A 21,797-nucleotide genomic window follows, 5' to 3' on the forward strand; every position below is an offset into this window, starting at 1 on the left:
GTCCACTCAAGTGCTTCTAACCTCATTCATCACCAAATGCACATGAACAGTTTTAATGAGAAGACATACTGCACAGCTTGCTTTTAGTCCTCGCTCATCCTTCTGTGTCTGTGGTGTAGATTACTTCAGTAAGAAACACAACTGGACTGTCTCTGTCATATCACTGCTGGTATAAAGTTGCAGCCAGTCTAAGGTGGATTACAGATTATATGGAAGCTACAAGCTGCAGTAGAGGCTTAAAAAAATATAGCAGATGATCCCCCCACACACATATGCACAGACACATACGTCAGCAGGCCCACATCTCTCCAGAGAAGGTCTGGTGCTCCCGACTCCAACTCACCGAGGGACAGAGCTGCAGCCTACTTAACGAATGAACTCGTTATGCTCATTAAGCTTTTACCACAGCACCCTCCACACGTTACAGCCCAGATGCTCTCCTCACTTTTACAAACGGCAAAACAACAGAATCAAGAAAGAGAGAGAGAGAGTGAGAATGTGTGTGTGTGTTGTGACCAGAAGGAGAGGGAATGAAAACACTGATGAACAAACAAATGCACAAAAGTGTGTAGTTTATTACAGAGGCAACTGTTGTAACTCCCTGTGGAAAAGCAGAACCAGGAGGCTGTTTTAGTTGAGTTTAGAGCTGTTTTCCTGGAACGAATGCATTTAACCGACTGTGAGATCTTTGGATTTTTAATGTTTACAGCTCTTTACTGTCAGTAGGTTTCATACCATGAGGTACCTGCAGAGTGGGATCACTGTGGAGCCACTTTTCTTATCCTTCTCTGACTTGTACATCCCTGGCAGCACCCATCTGACACTATAATGCAGATAGTCAGGATTTTTCTGGAAGCACTGATACGTATAATTTTGCACGTTGTCATGTGAAAGTGCCTGAAAAAAACCTCCCATGACCCAAAGTCTGTCATTACAGGTAATTAAATGCAAATGTGATGGATATAGCCTCTGTATGTAGCTACCGCACAGTGTTTTAACCCTCTTAGACTCTGCAATCATACAGCTGGAAATGTTAAAAAGGACAAACTTTCTCATCCGTAACATTCGTTTGGCAGAGTGTACGAGGATCCAGACAATGAATCTGGACACAAGTTTGTTTCAGTCTCACGGATAAAATAAAAATTTTGACTTCATTTTCACCAGTCTGAAACAACTACAGTCATTAGCATGCAGTCAGACGCTTTATGCACAGATGCCCCAAAGGTGGGATTGGTTTTCCAAACTGTTCTTGCATTTCCTTACAATTACTTTTGCATCCATTCTGATCCACACAGAAAAGCTGAGCTGCATCATGTTCCAGTATTCTGTGTTAGACAGCTGCTGGTTCTGACCACAGACTGAGTCTCTTCAGCCTCAGCTGCAGCATCACAGTTCAGATAACTGGAGGAGCCAGTTCTTCAGCAGCTCTGGAACCCAACGCTGCCGAGGCTGACTGACAGACTGTTGGTGTGATTAAAGCTGCAGCTGTAGCTGTGATTTATTGTTCTGCTGTGATACATCAGCATACACAACATTACAAGCACCTGTTAATACTGTGAGGCTGCTGTGAATCTTTGTGACATCATTTGGTGGAATTTTTTTGTAAATATGTGAGGATTTCCTGCTGTTGTGTCTTGCAAACTGATTATTGATTATCTTTTTGGACTGTTGCTCAGATAAAACAACTGAATTGGTCACATAATGTTAGCTCCAGTAGCTGTGTGGCTCACTGACTCTGCTAATGGTAAGTTAGGAATTAACATCCTATTAGCTAACATTTTGTGCAGGATGTTAGCCTCTGGGAGTGCTCTTGTGGTGTCTGGGACATTGGCAGAAGATCCTTTAGATCCTGTGGGTTGTGGGTGGGGCCTCCATGTATTGGATGGATGCTGATCAGACTGAAATCTGGGGTGTTTGAAGGCTAAATCACTGCTTTGGTCTCTTTTTTGACTTTCTCAAACGGTTCCTGAACAGTTCCTGTAGCGTGACAGGGTGCATTGTCCTGCTGGAGGAGCCCACTAGTGTAGGGATAGTTGTTTTAATAGTAAATACATGTTAAAGTAACATCCACATAAATGTCAGGACACAAGGTCTCCCAGCAGATCACTGTATTGCAACAAGACGACCAATGTTTTTCATTTTACACATCAGTGGTTTTAACCCTTTAAACTCAAGGCTACTTTCAGGGTAACCATCATAAGGACTCATCATATAGGCTCTGTCTTGTTTTTGCAGAACAGATAAGGATATGCACATCAGAAATGATTTGATATGATAATACCTGCAAGTTTTTCTTTATTAGACTTTATATGAATGGAAAAAAATTGTAGAATATATTTATTTATATATATATATTTTACATGTATCACCACATAAAATCCTAGCAGTGGAGATGTTTTCTAATAACTGCAGGGAGATTGTCTGATACAAGCAGCAGACTGAAAAAATGAGCAAAGATTATTACACTAATATGTACAAACATATGTATAAATGAAACAAGCTTCATCACAAAGCTCTGGAGTCCATAAGTAACTCTCGCCAGAGCAACAGTGTGGAGATGGATGTCGAGCTGTGTGAAGCCTGTAACTATGACTGAATCTGATCGAAATTCAACGTTAGTTTTCTCACCAACACTTTGTTGCACAAACAAACAACTAACACTGTTGGAAAGGTCAAATCATTTAGCTTCATTTCATATTTGCTACACCTCTCTGAAAAAAATATTTGAAAGCAATTCAACCGAGAAGACAGAATTGGAATTTAGACGGGTTCTAAGTGTTAATGTTGTGGCTAGTCCATGTATAGTGGGTTGATGCTGCTGTGTGTGTGTACTGTATTAATATGGTTGTTTTGGCTGAGTGTTGCTTTGAAGCCTGAACCAGCACACCAACTGTTAATATGGATCATAGGAAATGCAAAAAAAAAAAAAACAACAACAAAAAAACCAGGAGCACAAAAGTAGCTGAGAAAAAGACACTGCATGCTCTACAAGTGTTAATATGTATATACTTTTGCTGCCTTTACTACTTGTTACTTGTAATGAGAAAGCCGCTGATATGCTAATTTTTGTGTGTTTGCAGATTTTAGGTACTTTTATATGTGTAAAGAAAATGTTGCAGGAAGACTCTACTCAGTTGGATGTGAAGACTAAAATGAAATGGGAAACTGTATCCTACTGCTTATCTCTGCTCAAGGCTACATTAGCCGCTTAAAGCAATAACACACTCAATTCTTTCAACAGTTGCTGGTCAAGTTTTGTCAAGAAAGAAGAATAAAATTTCCAGTTCTGCTGCATTGATGTTTGTACTTTTTATTGTTAAATCTATCAGTAGTGCAGTCTAACAGGACCTCTCTCTCTGTGGAGGTTTCCTCAGAGATACAAACTAATTTCTTGTTTCTATGTGAATAAAACAGTCATCACAGCTGTACAGGAGACATTTTGAAAATTTGATCACTATTAATGTCTTTAACATTATGTATTCTCTCAAGAAATGTGTAATTATACGCTACCGTTCAAAAGTTTGGGGTCACCCAGACTATTTCATGTTTTCCAGGAAAACTTTTATTCATGTGCTAACATAATTGCACAAGGGTTTTCTAACCATCAATGAGCCTTTCAACACCATTAGCTAACACAATGTAGCATTAGAACACAGGAGTGATGGTTGCTGGAAATGTTCCTCTGTAGCTCTATGTAGATATTCCATTAAAAATCAGCTGTTTCCAGCTAGAATAGTCATTTACCACATTAACAATGTCTAGACTGTATTTCTGATTCATTTAATGTTATGTTCATTGAAAAAACTGCTTTTCTTTCAAAAATAAGGACATTTCTAAGTGACCTAAAACTTTTCAACGGTAGTGAAAAGTGTGAAATGTTCTATTCTTTGTAATCAGGTGGCTTAGGACAGGTTGGATCTTTGGGTATGAATACAGACAGCAGTGAGTATTTATGGTGAATCTATCATCCGATCAAAATGCAGAGTTATGAACAAAAGCGGACTCCGAGCTATAAAAAGACAAAATGAACTAATCTGAGCATTATTACATCACTGTTTGCTTTCCCACTGGGAGTATCGGAGAAAGACAAAAACAACACTCCAGGCGCTTCTCAGCTGTTCCTGAAGGGAAAGAAAAGGACAGACAGGAAAGCAGAGCAGCTGCAGAAAAACTGAAATCCTGCGAGTTAAAAATCAGACACACAAACTTCCCTCCAACAAAAAGCTTGTTTGTTAAAATCTCATTTATTCATCACTGATATACAAAAACAATATTTCATTTTTCGGTGTGAAAAATAGCTCTGGATTTTTGTTCAGCTCCGTCTGGTTTGGCCCTCGGGGGTTTGCCGTAGTGGAGGCCTCCAGTATTTACAATGTACAGTCCCTAAGAGCCCTAAGGAGTGAATGAAAGATAACCCTCAGCAGCTGATGTGAGGATCTGGTCTTATCAAAGCCCCTCAGACTGAAGGAGAGGATCGAGGGGAGCGTATTATAACTGACTCAGTGCCAGTGCTTAAAAGTCCATGCAGCAGGATTCACCACAGAGCCTTTTAAGAGCAGACGGGGAAGGTTTCCCAAAAGCCAAAGTAAAGAATCAAAGCCATTTTTCTTCTTGAACAAAGACCTCAAGGTGCAAACAGTGTCTTAAATATTTCAACACTGATTCTGCTGAGCTTTCAGTGTGAGCTCCATGAAGCTTTTGGGAAAACCTTCCCTCCAAACCGTCGTTCCAACATCACTTCATCACACACAAGCTCCCGTGTGAGCGTCGGTTCTCCTCATATACATACATCTTTTTACACTTTTCAGGTTTCTTTACAAAAATAAGGTTATCTTGCATTCGTGTCATCAATTAAAACTGGGTTACAAAGTGAGATGAACAACTGTTATTGCACAAATTGATTACCCACAAGTAGATCATCTGTAAAAAGAATGAAAAAAAAAAAAACATGTACAACTTCTACGGTGATTAATGAGGACTAATAAATATGCATCTAGCTGGTCTGTGTGCGTCTGGTGGCAAATGAGACGAAACATTCTGAAATGCTGGTGGAGGGGGAGAGGCTGTGGCAGAAGGCAGCGTAATGAAAATCGATGAAAAGCACAAACAAATGAACAGAACCAAATCAGTGGATCTCAGTCAGTCCCCGGGGCGAGCAGATATGGGGGGAGGCGACAGGTTGCCATGGTGATAATTGCACACCGCGCTGAAACATCATCCACTCTGCTTACATATTTGTGTGCGTGTGAAAAGTGCCTCGTCTACAGGAGCAGAAAACCAGCTCGGGTGCCGATTGCTTATTCCGTTGATAAAGTAGAGGAGGCACTTATGGAATTAACATCTGAACAGCAGACCACATGCTGGTCCCTTCAACATTAACTTCCCCTAACACCACTTTAACATTTGTTCTGTTCTCCTATCAGGCAGCCACTGCGAGCCGTCACCCAGTTATTAGTGTTATTTTACATAGAAACGTCTAGAATAGTCGAAATGTTTCAGACAGCATGTTAAAAGATAAAAAAAAGCACGATAATCAGCTTCAAAATTATCAACAAATATAAAACAGAGAATAGACAACAAGTAAGGATTGGTTAAGACATTAATTTATGATTTTATATTACAAGAATGATATTAAATATATTAATCTGTGAGTATAAGTTTGCTAACCTAAAGATTCCATCTCCAGTTGAAAATCAGGCAACGAATAAAGCTCACTGGATGAGTGGAAGATGCCGGAGACGGTAAGAAAATACAGGCACAAGATGGCAAACTGAGACATCATTCACTCGTCCCGTAGTCATGTCTGTCTAGCATCTGTTTTTGGTACGTTTTCATCATATAAAACAAACCCCACATGCACTCTGTCATGCAAAGCCATGCTGTTGCACCGTGTGCCGCTAATTTCAAGACTAGATGCCACCCGACAAAATAAAATCCATGCAATGCATCGTACACGGAGGTGGAGCTAGGAGTGTGTGAGGGCGTATTTAAGGCATCCAGACTGTATTTCTGTAGGAAGTAGTATTGGTCACCCGGTCTCAGAGTAAATTACGGTAGAAAAAGGAGTGTGTTTCTAAAGGATGTGTTTGTGGTCAGTAGCCAAGATAAGTAAACGTGAAGGTGGGACAGATGGAGGGCTGGACGAAAGAGAAATCCTGCTGATGGCCAGACAGCCTGAAGCATTATGGCAGACATGAATTATTAAATTCTAAGTACTTTACATTATCTGTCATCTCAGCAATCAGAAACCATGCTGCAGTTAAACGTCACTGCCTCAAGCTGCAGGTTCAATCTGTAGTTGGGTAGAAGCTGCACTAACTAATGATGCGGTTGGTAAACTAGCTGGATATCAAATGATTAAAGTACATCATCCAACACTCCCTGTTGGTCACTTGTGGATTTCTTTTAGTCGCTTAATCACACCGGATGATTCTTCAGTTGACTCAAATGATCGCTCTGCATTAATCAAGCTGATTCTGCTCACACGTCGCCACCGACTGCTGGATGTGTTGGCCGACCCTGTGGACCGTTACATCATACAGCTGCTGGGGTTGTGTCTCAGACACAAAGTAATGGAGGTTAGCTAACATGGCAATCAAAGGCAGATTGATGAGAGGGCCCAGAGCAGCTGGTTAAGTAATGATGTCTTCATTCTTTCAGCCATCCATTTGCTCTCGGCTCGTCCTCCCTCCTTCCCCTCGCTTCCTGCCCTCTCCATCCGCCTCAGCCTTCTCTGGAACGCTTATTAAGGGCTATATTTAGATAAGAAGAAAACCTCTCGGAGTGCATCGCTGCAGCGTGTTTGTGTGCGTTTCTATGCATCTGCCTTGCGTTATGCAAGGCTGTGGCTACAGGAAAGGAGTGTGTTATGAAAGGGCTACAGGTGCCTCCATCGCTGCCAACCGGCATGTCTGTCTTGCATAGGCTGTACTCTCAACCTGACCATTAAGACTCGCAGTGAAGGGAGGAACGTAGAGAGGAAAAGAGCGATGGTACAGAAAACTAAGGCATCTGTCTCCTTCTGACTCCATTGCTTGTCAGTGGGACAAACTGTAGTGTAATTTACAAAGAAATGACAAATTCCAGTCGAACCCAGACCACCTGATCAGTCGGAAATAAAATGATTCAAGCAGGAAAACAAAGACTGCAATTTGTTCTAAAAGCAATAAAAAAAAATCCTATAAGAAATAGTCGTTTGCTACCTCCCTCTTCATGCACGCTCACATTTTCTCATTTCATACACTCACACTTCCAGTCCACGCATACATTACAGTATTCTTCCTTGTCATCGCTGATGAATTTCTCTACTGAAGTGGAAGACTCATTCAAAAGAAGATAGCTTCTGCAGGTCCAAACTTTGATCCCAACTCTAAACATACACAAGCTAAACAAGGTCTAAAAAAACATCCCTTTTTAAAAGACTCCCACCCAGTCCCAGTTCCCTGTTGGACTCAACCAACGTGTGTCTTTTCTTCTTTTCCCCCCAATCCACATTCTCTCTGCTGTGGATTCCCAAGGGTAAATGGAGAGCAGGGCACAGGCTGAGTTGGAGTGTCTGGCTGGGTCAGTGCAATGCTCCTGGAGAAAGCACTAGGTGGTCCGTGAAGCAAAGGGGGAGGTGGAGGGGGAGGCGGAGGAGAAGGTGAGGAGGGAGGTGAGGAGGAGGCTGGCGTAGCAGTAGAACTCTTTCCAGAATTAAATATTGATCCTAAGCCCTGAGGATTTTTGCATTTTTGTGGCTTTGGGAGATTAAAGACCTCAACGCTTCCTCATCCTCCTCTTCCTCCACCTCCTCCTCCTCCACTTTCCCTCACTGGGACTTCTCGTCGGACTCGGAGGGGGTGTGTTCACGCGGCAGCGACATGCTCTTGTGGCGATCCCACAGCTTGTGGAGCTCGGTGGCCTCGTTCTCGCTGCTGCTGGTGCCGCTGTCACGGAAGCTGGCCAGAGGTGGACGAACCTTCACACCTTTCACCGTCACTGAGCCCTCGATGGCTTTGCGAAGCTGGATGAAGAAAGAAAGACAGTTAGAAATGAAGACACAGAGCCAAAGCCCAGGCAGGTGACACCTCAGTAAAGCTGCTTATGGGTCCCTTCATGAAAACTCTAAATAAGCTCACATTACAAAATTGATTTGACATGATTTGAATCATTGCAACAGATGAGCCTGGAATCAAAATGTAGATACAAACGGGACCTTTCCTTTGCTATAACTTTAGACCAACCACCTATCACACATGGTGATATGAGCCTTGAAAGTTTACCCAAATACATTTTTTAGAGTTTCAGTAAATTATCTGAAAACAAAAATTACATCCAGGACACCAATACTTGTTTCAATGACTTTATGCCACAGACATTGAACTGGTGCAGTTTTGCTGTTGAAACTATGATGCTTTTCAAGATAGTGATGCTCAAAAACAGATTTTGGCTTTAGATTGTGACACTTGGAGTGGATGTGAGATTGATTTGGCTGCAGAGCTCACATGTGTTTAGCATCCTGGAAAATTTGATGTCGCTGCCTCCTTCATATATTAAGAAATGAGCTGTATTTAGTTTAAATTTGAATACACTGTGTTTACATGACCTCACATTATTCAGTCTCCTAAACACACTGGGGCTGTGTGGAAGTTAGTGACGATTCTCTGCAGTCTCTCTGAAGCCATGTCTCTTGTTGGGAGAGAGTATTACTGAATTTTCTGTTTGGCTAGGCCAAGTTTGTCATTTGGCTGATAGGGTGAAGGATTTGGACGCTACAGATCCTGTTTCAAAACTGAAAAGAATACTGTCTGCATGCTGTGAGGTGGAAATAATGCAGTACAAAAATGCAGACAAACATCCCTGTGATTCTTCTCTTCCATATGGACCAGAGGGGCTGTGATATAACAGTCTGTGTGACAGACAGCCAGACTGGGAGAGGCTGGGCTTTATCTGGCTTGGCTCGGGTCTTTTTGTCTGCTGGTGGAACGCAGAACAAAAAAGCGTAAATGTCAGGGACAGGCAAAGCAGCACTGCACTTAGCAGCAATCCTCTCACCACTTCCTGGCCAATTCACAAAGAGCGAGGGGTTTTCAGTTGTTTGTGAGGCCGAAGAGATGGAAAGAGAGGGAGGGGAGGCAGAGAACTGACAGAGGGACAATAGATAGAGACAGCAATATTAAGCAGCCTTTTGTCTGTCACGGAACATAACAGGCAGAGAGAGGAGGAATCATTAATGATGACTGAAATGTCTCTCTTGTCTCTCGTGTGTGTGTGTGTGTGTGTGTGGGTGTGTGTGTGTGTGTGTGTGTGTGTGTGTGTGTGTGTGTGTGTGTGTGTGTGTGCACAGCATGCTGACAACACTCCTGATGATATTGACAGTGATTTTACAGTTATGAAAGCAGTGAACATGCTGCCTGTGTAAACGATGACAGTCACGACTTCACTTGCGTTTTTTTGTTGAAGAAATTTACAAAAAATTGATTGAGAGAAAAACTTCAGCAGATATGAAACCAATAAACACCTGATTAAGTTCAAATGAACAATAATTAGGTAGGAAAAAAAGCTACAGAATACGGCCACAAAGGTGTGTTTTGTTAGGAGACTCGTACCTCTTTGAGGGAAACCACCCCGATGAGGCGTCCGATGCTGGTGACGTAGGCGTGGTCGAGGCCCAGCAGGGAGAAGATGGTGTGGGTCTGCAGAAAAACAGCACAGACGGATCAGAAATAGTCAACAGTACAAACTAGAGACAGCTCGTTGCTGAGTTGTTACTTAAAACAGAAACTTATGCTCAGTAAGGGAAATGCATCACTGATTTTAATTATCCAACACCAACAACTTCATTCACAGTGGATTCATTCAACTAGTCAAATGTTGAGCTAAATGGGATACGATCACTTTGGGAAATGTGGCACAGTGATATACAGAGAGTTCCAGGTGCTGTTGTAAAAAAAGAAAAAAAAGCACTGCTAAATACCTTTTTACTGTAAAGAAATAACTGAAGCTGTAAGCAGTCTGTTCAGTTCAAAACACTGCACATAGAAAAGCCTTCATTATGTTGGCTGTGAGGAATAGTATGTCAACCTAAAGGTCTTTATTAGCGGTAAATAACTGCATACACAAACACAAACCAGAGGTTTAACAGCCAATCAAGATTTGAACTCAAACACAGATACAGACAGTAAGATGAAACAGTGCCACTGTAAAATAACTAATGCACATAAAACCAAAATGTTTATCCTAATGGTTAATTGTGTTCCAACCCACGTAGTTTCACGACCTTCCTAAGACCTGGATTCAGTGCTGCTCAGTTGCTGTTGGGGTTTGGTGAACAACTGTCTCTATTAGTGAGTGTTACTGTAATTATGCTCCACATTACTTTGCACTACACAATGTCAGTCGTAATATTGGAGTAAGTGAGGCACAAACTACCGCTGGAAAGTTTGGGGTCACTTACAAATGTCCTTATTTTGGAAAGAAAAGCATTTTTTTTTTAAAATGAAGATAACATTAAATGAATAAAAAATACAGTCTAGACATTGTTAATGTGGTAAATGACTATTCTAGCTGGAAACGGCTGATTTTTAATGGAATACCTACATAGAGGTACAGAGGAACATTTCCAGCAACCATCACTCCTGTGTTCTAATGCTACATTGTGTTAGCTAATAGTGTTGAAAGGCTAATTGATGATTAGAAAACCCTTGTGCAGTTATGTTAGCACATGAATAAAAGTGTGAGTTTTCATGGAAAACATGAAATTGCCTGGATGACCCCAAACTTTTTAACGGTAGTATGTTTGAATCAAAAACACATTCTGAAGTAAGGACAATGTATTTACAAATTGCTCTTAACAATGCAGAAATAACAGATAACACCAGCCTTCAGCTGAACTGCATTATCAAACAGATAATAGTAAGTTGTGATTGTTGATAAGAGCTCACAATTTCCACTTTGGCAGCTTTGCGACTAAACACAGAACAAGTCTCTTCTTCTCTGCTTCTCCTCTGACCAATCAGAAAGCTCCTCTCCATAGCATATTGGTACATTGCTCATCTGGAAATGCTCAGCCACGGTGTTAAAGTCTTACTTTTCTCATGATATGTTTACCAGCATATAAAAATATCATGTGGAGATGTTAACAAGGTGAAAAACTTAGGTTTTATTGCAGATGGTCTTTAATAAAGCATTAAATGTCTATGTGTGAAAGAGTCGCCCGTAGTGATGCTGCACAGAAAGTTATCACTTTGTGGTCCCCTTCATTTTAGTCATAGGGTGCACTGGCTTTGCTACTCAGAGCAGGAGGAAATGTCCATCTTCTACACTACCATTCAAAAATTCTTTTGTACTAGATTGCTTTTACTGTAAATGTATTGTTCAGGGTCACTTTCTCTGCTGTCACCAGTATCTTTGTGAGATGTGACAAACAGTTTCAATCAGATGGCTCTAAATCTCTACTGTACTTGACCTCAAATGGCAGGCAGGCAAAGTTAGCAACTTGCTAAAGAATATTTCTCAGTTAAAGGGCCTGATTTTTTTCCCTTTAGGAGTTGGTGGAGACCTAAACAGAGCTACAGGGATAGAACAGATGCATGCATGACTCTAAATGAGTGTTAAAACTACAGTCGCTGTTAACAAGTTTGTAACCTAATAATCTGAGATTATGTTAATGTTGTTTTACAACTTGCTTTTTCTGCCCACAACTGACAGTTCAAACATTTTTGGGATGGACTAACTGAACTTAATGTGGTTAATTCTAAAAATATGTGGGGTAGCAGTGGTGTGTCTAACTTTAGCTGCAGACTGGAGTGTCTGAATGGTGATGACACACATTAACCTGTGACAGCTGTCTCATGAATGGGGTCAAAAGCAGGTCGAATGCATTAGACTACTGAGTCTCTTGACTTTAAGGAGCATAAGACCAAGTTCAAATAATGATTTGGAAGTCTATTTAACCATTTATATTGCTTAGGTTACATGCTTTAAACTGGTGAATCCAGACATTCCCATTTTAAATCGACTTTTGAGTCAACCTACTGCACAATAATACTCAATATCCTCCACACAGATGAGGGCTGGCAGTTGAGCAACTGTTTTTTTGTGCTATTTTTCTGCTTTATTTCTTTCCATAACACACTGACTCATCGTTATGCATTCCAAAAAACAGAAACAACAGTGTTTTAATGTTCTGTGGATACTATGGTTGTCATTATGTGCTATTAGTGTCAGTCTTAGTCTTTATTCTCATGTTTCTACTTCCATGTTCAACTTTTATATTGCTAGAAATGTTAGTTTCATTTGTTTCCGTGACCCTATTTTGCAAATTTTCACTCTCTGCCCTATTAGTACTATATTTGCCCAAGCAATGACTCATTTTCCACACTGGGATCATTAAAGTTTCATTTAATCTTATCTGCAGTACGAGAGTTACAGAGGAGTGTGCACTGTGGATCAGAAAGGTTGCAGAATTGATGCCAACAGGACTTTTTGCTCTAGACCCTCTTAGAGTTTAATGGGACTTTCTCCTAAGCCAGAGTGGGCATTGGGGAGGTTTGAAATTGATCCCACTGTGCCAAGCAAACCGAAGCGGTGCCAAGGAAAAGATCGTAAAGTGCTTTTAGGCCACGGCCAACCGTAATGTAATCCGTCAAAGAGTTTCCCCACAGGAAGATGTCGTAGCTTCTCTAGGGACAGAATGAGCTCACCTCCGCTTCAACCCATTCACATCTATTTAAACTGCTATTCACTGATTAAAGGTGCTGCAAATAGCATTTTACTATCAATTGATCAGCAGCACAGTAATGTGATCATCAGCCTCTGGAGGGCCAGAAAGCCACAATCAGTGTTCATCCTCGTTAATCTCAAAGCGTAATTTGGGGTAGGGAAAATGTAGATCATGGTAAATGTGGTTCTAATGTGGAAAAGCACTGCCTGTACCAGAGACTAAAACATGGTATCACAATTATAAATGTTATAATGCATCCACGTTGAGATTTTAACCACCACTCCAATACGATGGAGTAGGGTTGACACAAGCATTGATTAATCAATTAGTCAGTCTGCAACTGCTCTCAATTTCCCACAATTTTCTTGTATTCATCTTAAGAATGTATTCCGTTAGCGGTACCACCTTGGACTCCCTCTCTTTTTCAGATATTTTACAGATAAAATAACAGTAATGAAAACAGAACTTCACCTATTAAATGGCAGAATGTTCCGAAACAACCTTCAAAACATTATCTGCAGGAAATCTGTTGATGGTGAATTATCCAGTGTCACTTCCAGGCAAACAATCTCAGCAGGAGTTTTAAATGCAAATTTGTCAACGCTTTCAGCGCCAAGAAATGATATCTCATTCCCCTCTACTGTATTGAGGTGGTGGCAGAAAGTCCTGAGACATCAACTGTCCCTTTCATCATTCCTGCATCAAGCACAAACACAATCCACAGCTAAGCACTTAGTTAACGAACAGGCTTCAGAGGTGTCTGACTGACTTCAGTTACATCAAGATGAAGATACTGAGTGATGAGCTTGACATCACTGCACACTGCCACTGTCAAAACATCAAATGAGAGAATATCTTCAGAAACATCCTCCCTCCAGTTGACTATTGAAGCTGCTCTGGAGGTTCATAGTGGACCAACACCTCACCAAGACACTCGGTGCTTATTCAACAGATTTGTTACTAATTTGTATGTTTTCGTAAAGCGGGTCAATTGAGCCTTTTATTCTAATTTTGTAATGACAACAGCTTATAATAATGGCTTAATGAGTTCTTTTCCTTGATGAAAATCCTGCCTTACTTTGAGTCCTATTTGCCGCTACCTCAAATGAACTGACAGCAGCCGTGGGCCAAAACCCCAGACCGGTCAAGTCATGTAAATAGGCCAAGGAACAGATTTGTCCATTACAAAAGTGCCTGCAGACAAACACACAAACAACAACAAGAGTAAACAGCTTGGGATAAATGGTAAGCAGAGAGAGAATAACTGCACACACACATGCGCCTGTATACAGCAGGGGCAGCAGGCGGTGTTTAATATGCTGAGGGAGATTGTGCGTGGTATTGGCTTTTGGCGGTGTGCAGTGGAGGGAGGGGACCAAGATGGATTGGTGCAGGATCCCTCTCTTAAATGTTTAAAGACTATTCACACAGTGGCCAGAGGACAAGGGGGGAGGGAGGAGGGAGAGAAGGTAGCATTATGAATGGAGGACATTAGGCGCTGCCACAGCCGCTGGCAGGCTACAGTTGGTGTGTGTGCATGCATGCTCGGTAGGAAGTGAGTGTTTCAACACTGAAATGTGATTGTGTGGGTGTGTGGACGCTACACTTGTGTGTGTGCTGAAGACAGAGCCTCTTCCAGGGTGTATGAATGGGCCGCAACAAGGAAACTAAATCAACACAAGCTCTGATGAGCTAAAGATCCTTTCTTCACGCTGCACTCTCACTTTCTCCTTCACCCAGTAGGGAAGATCCTTGGCTTGAGTGTGTGTGTGTGTGCGCGTGTTCTTTTGCGTTGTTTGTGTGCTCCTTCAATGTCACTACACACCACAGGAGCACTGAGAGTATCTGGAGTATTGGAATTTGTGGCAGTTCACTTTTAAAGTGCTTCTGTCTGTACTGGGGGAATAAACCTGGCCTCATACTGGCTCTTAAATCCAAACTAGAAGTCTGGTAGAATGTATATTTGTTCACTGAGAAAACAAATGCTTGACATGTAATTTATTAGGTTCTAAGTCATTGAACCATCTGTTAACCTTTCGCACGTACCCAGACTACTACTGCTGGTGCTATTAAATGTTACATTGATCAAGACACAGCAGATTTGTTGTACAAACAGACAGTTACAATGAGAGTCTGAAAAGAAACTTTTAATTTGAACCTTTAAGTTTAGGTATTTATTTACCATCATCAAGGTTTTCTGAATGTGCTGTGATCAGATTTGATTGATAGTCATCAAACAAGCAGCTAACTGTCATGAAATTGTAACTGTAAAGTGAGAAAATACTGACTGAGGCCTAGAAGTACTACATGACCTAACAATTTCAAACTGAGCCATTCCTAGGATCTAAAAAGGCTTTTCCATTTACTTTACATTGGTTGGGGTCAACAGGTTAATTGTCTGTGCAGGTAGACTTGTTTTTCTCCCACAACTCTGTGATGTATTGCTACATTCTCCATTAAAAAGTCCATCTTATCCCATTAAGTGTGTTAGTAAGCTGTGTGACCAGTACATCAAACCAGAACTTATACCTTTTAGCATATGCCATGGAAATGTTCTTCTTTTTGATCATTAGTTTTAGGAGGGCTTTATGTGTATACTTGCAATCTTGTAAATTGCACTTAAACAATAAAGTCAACCTGTAGTGGCACATCTGAGAGAACAAAAAAAAAAAACATGGAGCTCCATAGGGCTCCACTCTGGGACTTCTTCTTTTCAAGATCAGATTATGGAATAAAATATTATAACAAAAGCATTTAGATGACAAACAGAAGAATATCAGCAATTTACTATTGTTCCATATAGTCATTGAGAGGTTCATTGTGCAAATCATAAAATAGATGTTTTTTCTTTAGTGGGCTCAACAACTGTGGGTTTAAATATTGTCTCAATGTCTTTAAAATGTCTCTAAAAATCTAATACTAAAAACAGAATCTACACTTCTTACTAATTTGTGAACCACCCAGTCCTGTCAGGGTATCAGGGATGATGAAATGAACATGAACAAGCAGCATTCAGTTTTCCTGCATCAGGTATCTAAGACTAACTCCCAGGAAACTTGTGGTCTGCACCAGTATTCAGTTATTTTATATCAAGGCTAAAAACCCTCTATTTGCTGCTACCTGTTATTATACCTGGGGCTATTTTTTCAGAAATTGCATTACACTGCTTATGTAAAAATTATATGTACATATAACATTTTATTCTTTTAAATATTTATTCATGAATGCCATCTGTTTTTTTCTTTCTTTCTTTTTTTTAATCAGCTAATGCTCTCTGGCTTTTTGGGTCTTTTGCATAGCATTTCAAATTGTCTTGCTTTTAAAAGGAACTATACCAAATTACTTGCATGTCGTAAATCCATCCATCCATTATCCCAGCTGACTTAGGGTGAAGGCAGGGGACATCCTGGACAGGTCACCAGTCCATCACAGGACTACACATAGCAACAAACAATCATACTCACATTTACACCTACGGACAATCTAGAATCACCAATTAACCTCAGCATGTTGTTGGACTGTGGGAGGAAGCTGGAGAACCTGGAGGAAACCCACACATGCACAGAGAGAACATGCAAACTCCATGCAGAAAGATCCCGACAAGACTGGGACACGAACCGGAGATCTTCTAGCTGCAAGGTGAGAGTGCTAACCACCAAGCCACTATGCAGCCCATGTCGTAAATCAATGGATAAATATCCCATAGTGTAGGCTGGTAGTACAATCAGAACACTAAGAATACACAGAGCAGCAAAGACACTGATTTGTGCTCTGGTATGACAGACACACAGAGGTCGAAGCAGCTGTATTTCCAATCAGACCTTATGCAGCGACGTGCGCTCCACCAGCTGGAAGGGGGCGGGGTCGATCTTGCAGTTGTTGAAGTTGACCTGTTCATCAAGCTGCTTCTCCTCCCACTCTGCAATCTGCAAATCACACAGATTTTGGGAATCACTCAAGATATGCAAACAAACGAAGGAACAAAAAAGAAATGCCTCTGCAGCATATAAAGACGTTCAACATCCAGTGTGGTATTGATCAGTTATTAAACAGGAAATCAAATAAACTGCATCACATCCAGTTAGAGCTGGATGACACGGCTTCACTTTGATAGTTCATAAACAGTTAATTTGAAACGTTAAAGCCTGATTTTCTTGGCATAGATTTTTATGCTTTTGAATTTCCTGCTACCCAACTTTGCAGTGACAGGACACACGTTAGATGCTTTTAACAGATGATGTCTTTATGTGCAGTGTCAGTCACTAATCAGAAGGCAAAGGCATCAAATAATATCAAACCAGAAGCTGACAAATCATATCTCTCTGATAGACAATCAATGGACCAGACACTGCACTGAATGCCTCCATAAATCACATGAGGCCCACAACGATGGATGATGAACAGGGTGAATGGTGAAAAGGGAAGGCAGACGGAGACAGAAGCGATGACACGGCAGATGTATGAGAGGTGAACCATAAGTGATTCTGGGAGGAAAAAAGAGTGGATGGAGAAGGAAAGTGTGAGGAATGTGCAGCTGACAGAGAGGAAATGAGAGGTGCTGTTGATGGATGAATTATGAATGATGTCATATCCAAAAATATAAGACTCCAGGGTAATCAGCCCGTCTGGAGATATTGAGAAATGTGAAAAGCCGACTGCAATGTCATCCAACGCAAGGCGAGATTCCAGTCAGACACATGCAGGTTTGTGAAGTCCACTTTGATCAAATGTATTTGATAGTGGAACTGACTCTATGAACAAGTATTATCTGTGCATGCAAATCCTGATATAACTTTCTCCTCTGTCATCGAACTCCACTGTAGTCCAAGAACTATTTACCACTGAGCTACTGTTACACTGGATGATAGGTTCCTTCATGAAACACATGCTGGAGTTTAGTTTGTCAGAATCTGAAATATGCCACTGTCAGTAGCTCCCAACAAAAACAAAAGGGTTTGGTAAAAACGCCAGGGACCAGCTGTTCCAGGAACAGTTGGACGGATGCATGGATGGTTGTTAATACACAGTCTGCAGTTTTTGGTGTTTTCATGGGATTAGAGAAGAAACATACAGAAAAAGCCAGCCCTTTTCTTAGTTTAAAACTGTTTTAAAAGTAGTGTTCTTGAGACACAGTGCTGGCACCAGACTTTAATTGTTGGTGTTGGAAAAGCTTTTAACCTGCTGAATCCCAAAACCAAGCAGGCACCAATGAATTATCAATTAATTTTCCACATTGTAATCATGTGTGGCTTGCACTTCTGCTGGGAAAAACAATCACATCTAACCTGAAGAATTTTGATATTTAAAAATCAAACTCTGTATTCTAGATGCTTTAATAAGATGTTCTCCAAAAATAAATCATTCACACTGGATCTTGAAAAAAACAAACATTCTGCACTCCTCAGCACAAATGAGAAGGTGATTCACTCAGCTGTGAACAACAGACGTGACAAAAATTCAGGGAATATTCAGCTAAACTGCCGGCTGTGTTTACATAAAGGGATAGAGAGGAAATTAAAACATACTTTATAAACAAAATAAATGCAGCATGACTCAAAAACAACATAGAGAGGAGCAAGTTGTCAGTAAGTTGTGGGAAAATACATTCAGCATGGTGGAATAAGCAGCGTAAAGGTTGTAAAGATGTAAATAGGAAAGCATCCATTGCTGGTGGAACAACCTGTTGCCACTTGGAAAACTGTTGATTTCATGCATTGTCAAGTTTTGTTGAATACATAATCAAAGAAATTCAGGATTTGTTTTTTCTTTTTTAAGATTTATGGCATTATAATTGACATTTTGGAGCTGCCTCTGCTTGGGTCATTCCAGAATTGGAGGACATTTTACATCCCACCCATCAAATTTCAAACAATCCATATGCAAAATAGTAAAACATGCAGTTCTTGTGTAAATTTACTTGTCTTGAGACCAAATCTAAAAACTAGGAGAAAAGAATGTTTCAAAATATTTTTTAAATACCTAATAAATCTGGAGTTCACCCTAAAACGACATTTCCTCTTGTCCCACCCCGATGATGACCAAATTGAATCTTAAATAAAAGTTAAATTAAATTTAAATTTCCTTTTTTTGGTATGATTTTTAATTGATGTCTCTTGAAATTGTGGGAACATTTTTTAATCAACACAATATTTTAAATTATTATTATGCATGGAACATGTGTCCCACAACAACCCTGTTAGCATAACCTTTTTATCTGGTAGAAGAAGAAGAAGAAAACAGTGAATCACATGAAATGCTGGAATTAACATCATCAGTTTTCCCAGAGAAAGGATAAAGCAAAGCTATGTCCTCTCTTCTATTTTCCATATTTTCATAACATTGTCAGCCTTGATTGAATGTCTCACTCTACCTCATATTATCAGGATCAGACTTATTCTTTTTACTGTTTTCCATCAGTCAGTTTATCCTCTTGGTCAGCAGTAACAGCCAGCTAAATATCTAGCTTCTACTGCTGAGAAAAAGCTAACATTAGCATGGATTAGCAACCCTGTTACTGTGATTAGAGTAGGGATAGCAAACAACAAATAAAACATGGAATAAAAATGGTACCATTGATGTGTAAGCTGAGCCAATCAAGCCTTTGATAGTTTATTACCTATTATTGATGAATATGTAGCAGAAAATAGTAAAAGAGAAGGTTTATTTTTCAAAAATTTTGAAGCCCAAATGTCCTCCAATTCTGGAATGACCCAATTCTAGGCAGGTAGTAAGAGGTAGTGAAATATAAGATCACTGTCAGTAAAAATGTGACAGAAGTAAAAACCACACAGAAAAAGCTTCAGGGGGTTAAACCATCATGGGGTCACTGGGGCCTTCATAACTGCTCTTATGGTGTTACGACAAATTCTGAGCTGAAAAATTTTAAAAAACACTTCAGTAAGGCTTTACACTTTGAGACTGAAGGACCCATAAGCAGACTGAAGGACTCTTAAACCTGTGGGTGCCTTTGATTGGCTAAATGACCCACAGTCTCCACTCAGTAGTATTGAAAGTTGTGTGTAGACAGTAGATCTGTGTGGCTGTCTGTGCGTCCTACCTCTCTAATGGTCATGTCGTCTTCCACGTCTCCATCATCCTACAGAAGAGAAGCAATATGAGAACAATCAGAACAGAAAACAAACACATTCAGTGTAAAGACTAAACACAGCAACTAGACGGTTCACCACAAATACACAAGCAATGGTAAACAAATGGCAGATAAGCAAATGCACCCAGTGGGGTTATTATCGCCATAAACATTTATTTGTACTTTTCAACTGTACCCTCTTCACTACATCTGTGCACAGAAGGCGAAATGACACGTAATCGCCCATGCATCACATCATAAGTGTTATACTGCGCCGCTGTCTCGAGACAGATGGACAGAAATGGGATGAGTGACTAAAGGAGCGACTACAGTACATTTAATGAGTGCGGGGGATGTGATGTATGAGATGTCAGAGCAGATGATCATTATAATGATGGATCCGCGGCGTGCTCAGAGCTCACGGCTCATAGAACTGAGGCATCAGACGCCCTCTGACAAGCCAGAGTCAAACCAGCAACCCTACGCTGTGCAGAGCAGCACTGAGAACACTACAGAGGGCCAGGTGATGGACACGTACAACCAAGTGGGTGAGAATGCTGCCGCGGGGTATGTATGCATCTTTGTGTGTGTGATGGGCTGTGAAGTGCAATTTCAAAGTGTTTAGTCATGTGCTTGAGTACAGGTATTTTCTTTCACAGTACTGAATGCAGGAAAGCATATGTGTGTGAGGGAGAGATAAAGAAAGGCAGGGTGAGTGTGACCCAGGAGCTGATGGGAGCCCTGAGCTCGTTTATCCTCATCGCTGTGGTGGCCAACCTGTTGGTAACCCTAGCAACTGTTGCTGTGGGGTAGTAAGAGGTGCCCTACTGTAGCATTATGCAAGCAGAGGCCAGACGTGCCTGGAGTTTATGAGACAAAACAAACGCATACTTAAGCACTCGAGCGCGCGCACAGACACACACGCACACACACACACACACACACACACACACACACACACACACCAACAGCACTTTATCTCCGCTGTCTCACTGATCATTCTGCTTGTCTCACAACACAAGGGCAATCTGAATGTCGCCAAGACACTGTGGTGCCAAGGGAAAAAGTAAAATAAAGAGGAGATGGGGAGATTTGGTGTGTGTGTGTGCGTGGGTGTGTGTGTGTGTGTGGGTGTGTGTGTGTGCGTGTGTGAACGCATTTGCAGAGTTTTTTTTTTGAGAAATAGAGAGGTGGGACTGTGCATGCAAAATAGGTGCCTTTAGAAAGATTAGCTGCTCTATTAGGAGAGCAAATACCTGCTTCTGGATACATAAGTTATACAGAAGTGTGTGAAGTGGGAGAGTAAACTTTGCAACTCGACATGTGAGTGGCGGTGAAATCAGAGAAGCTGCGTGGGAATATTCAAATGAGATTTGAATGGGCATGTGAGTGTGTGACTCTGTGTGTGTGTGTGTGTGTGTGTGTGTGTGACAGGCAGTTAGACTCCAGAGTGCTGACAACGGGACGATGAAACTGTACTGCTTGCTGTGCTGTTTCTGTGACCAAAGATTAGAAAGGCCCATTGCCCTTCCGTTCCCTCCCTCCTCCTACAGTAGAGCAATCTATCTTTACTTCCACACAGAAATCACCCAATCAGTGGGAACGGGTCGTGACAGGGAAGTGGAGAAATGAAACTAAGTACATTTTCTCAAGCACTGCAATGTTGGGCATATTGTCACAGATATCTGTGAGTTCTATGAGTAGTAAAGAGTAGGAAAAAACGGTTCACAGTGAGGTCATTGTTATGAGGATATCTGACGCTTTTTGAATGCAATTTTTTTGTGCTTTTAAGAGGACAAACTTTAGTCCATTCACCTCCGCTGTGCTGGTGTGGCAGCAGATGTAGAGAAGTCAGAACCTGGGAAAGTCACAGCTATCTGTATATGTATTGCAGCACTTTGAGATTTTATATGTAAAGTGCATTATAAATTAAAGGTATTATTATTATTATTATTATTATTATTATCTACACGGCCAAACAACAACAGCAGTAAACGAGAAAAT

The 21,797-nt window shown here is 40.9% G+C and overlaps 1 protein-coding gene across 5 annotated transcripts in view; it reads right to left on the bottom strand.

Annotated features, from left to right (window-relative positions):
* Positions 1-4,225: 4,225 nt before the first annotated feature.
* The window catches only part of LOC111567581 (chloride channel protein 2), a 218,277-nt gene continuing 200,705 nt past the window's right edge, over positions 4,226-21,797 (bottom strand). For all 5 annotated transcript variants that reach the window (XM_035947502.2, XM_055012040.1, XM_023268793.3 and 2 more), the window contains 4 exons: positions 19,764-19,802; positions 16,528-16,632; positions 9,591-9,677; positions 4,226-8,005 (listed from right to left, as the gene is read on the bottom strand). In XM_035947502.2, the coding sequence (XP_035803395.1) occupies positions 7,811-8,005; positions 9,591-9,677; positions 16,528-16,632; positions 19,764-19,802 (426 nt within the window). In that variant the 3' untranslated portion in view covers positions 4,226-7,810. The remainder of the gene's footprint in view (positions 8,006-9,590; positions 9,678-16,527; positions 16,633-19,763; positions 19,803-21,797) is intronic.

The sequence above is a fragment of the Amphiprion ocellaris genome, chromosome 7 (genome assembly GCF_022539595.1).
Source record: "Amphiprion ocellaris isolate individual 3 ecotype Okinawa chromosome 7, ASM2253959v1, whole genome shotgun sequence".
Lineage (NCBI taxonomy): Eukaryota > Metazoa > Chordata > Actinopteri > Pomacentridae > Amphiprion > Amphiprion ocellaris.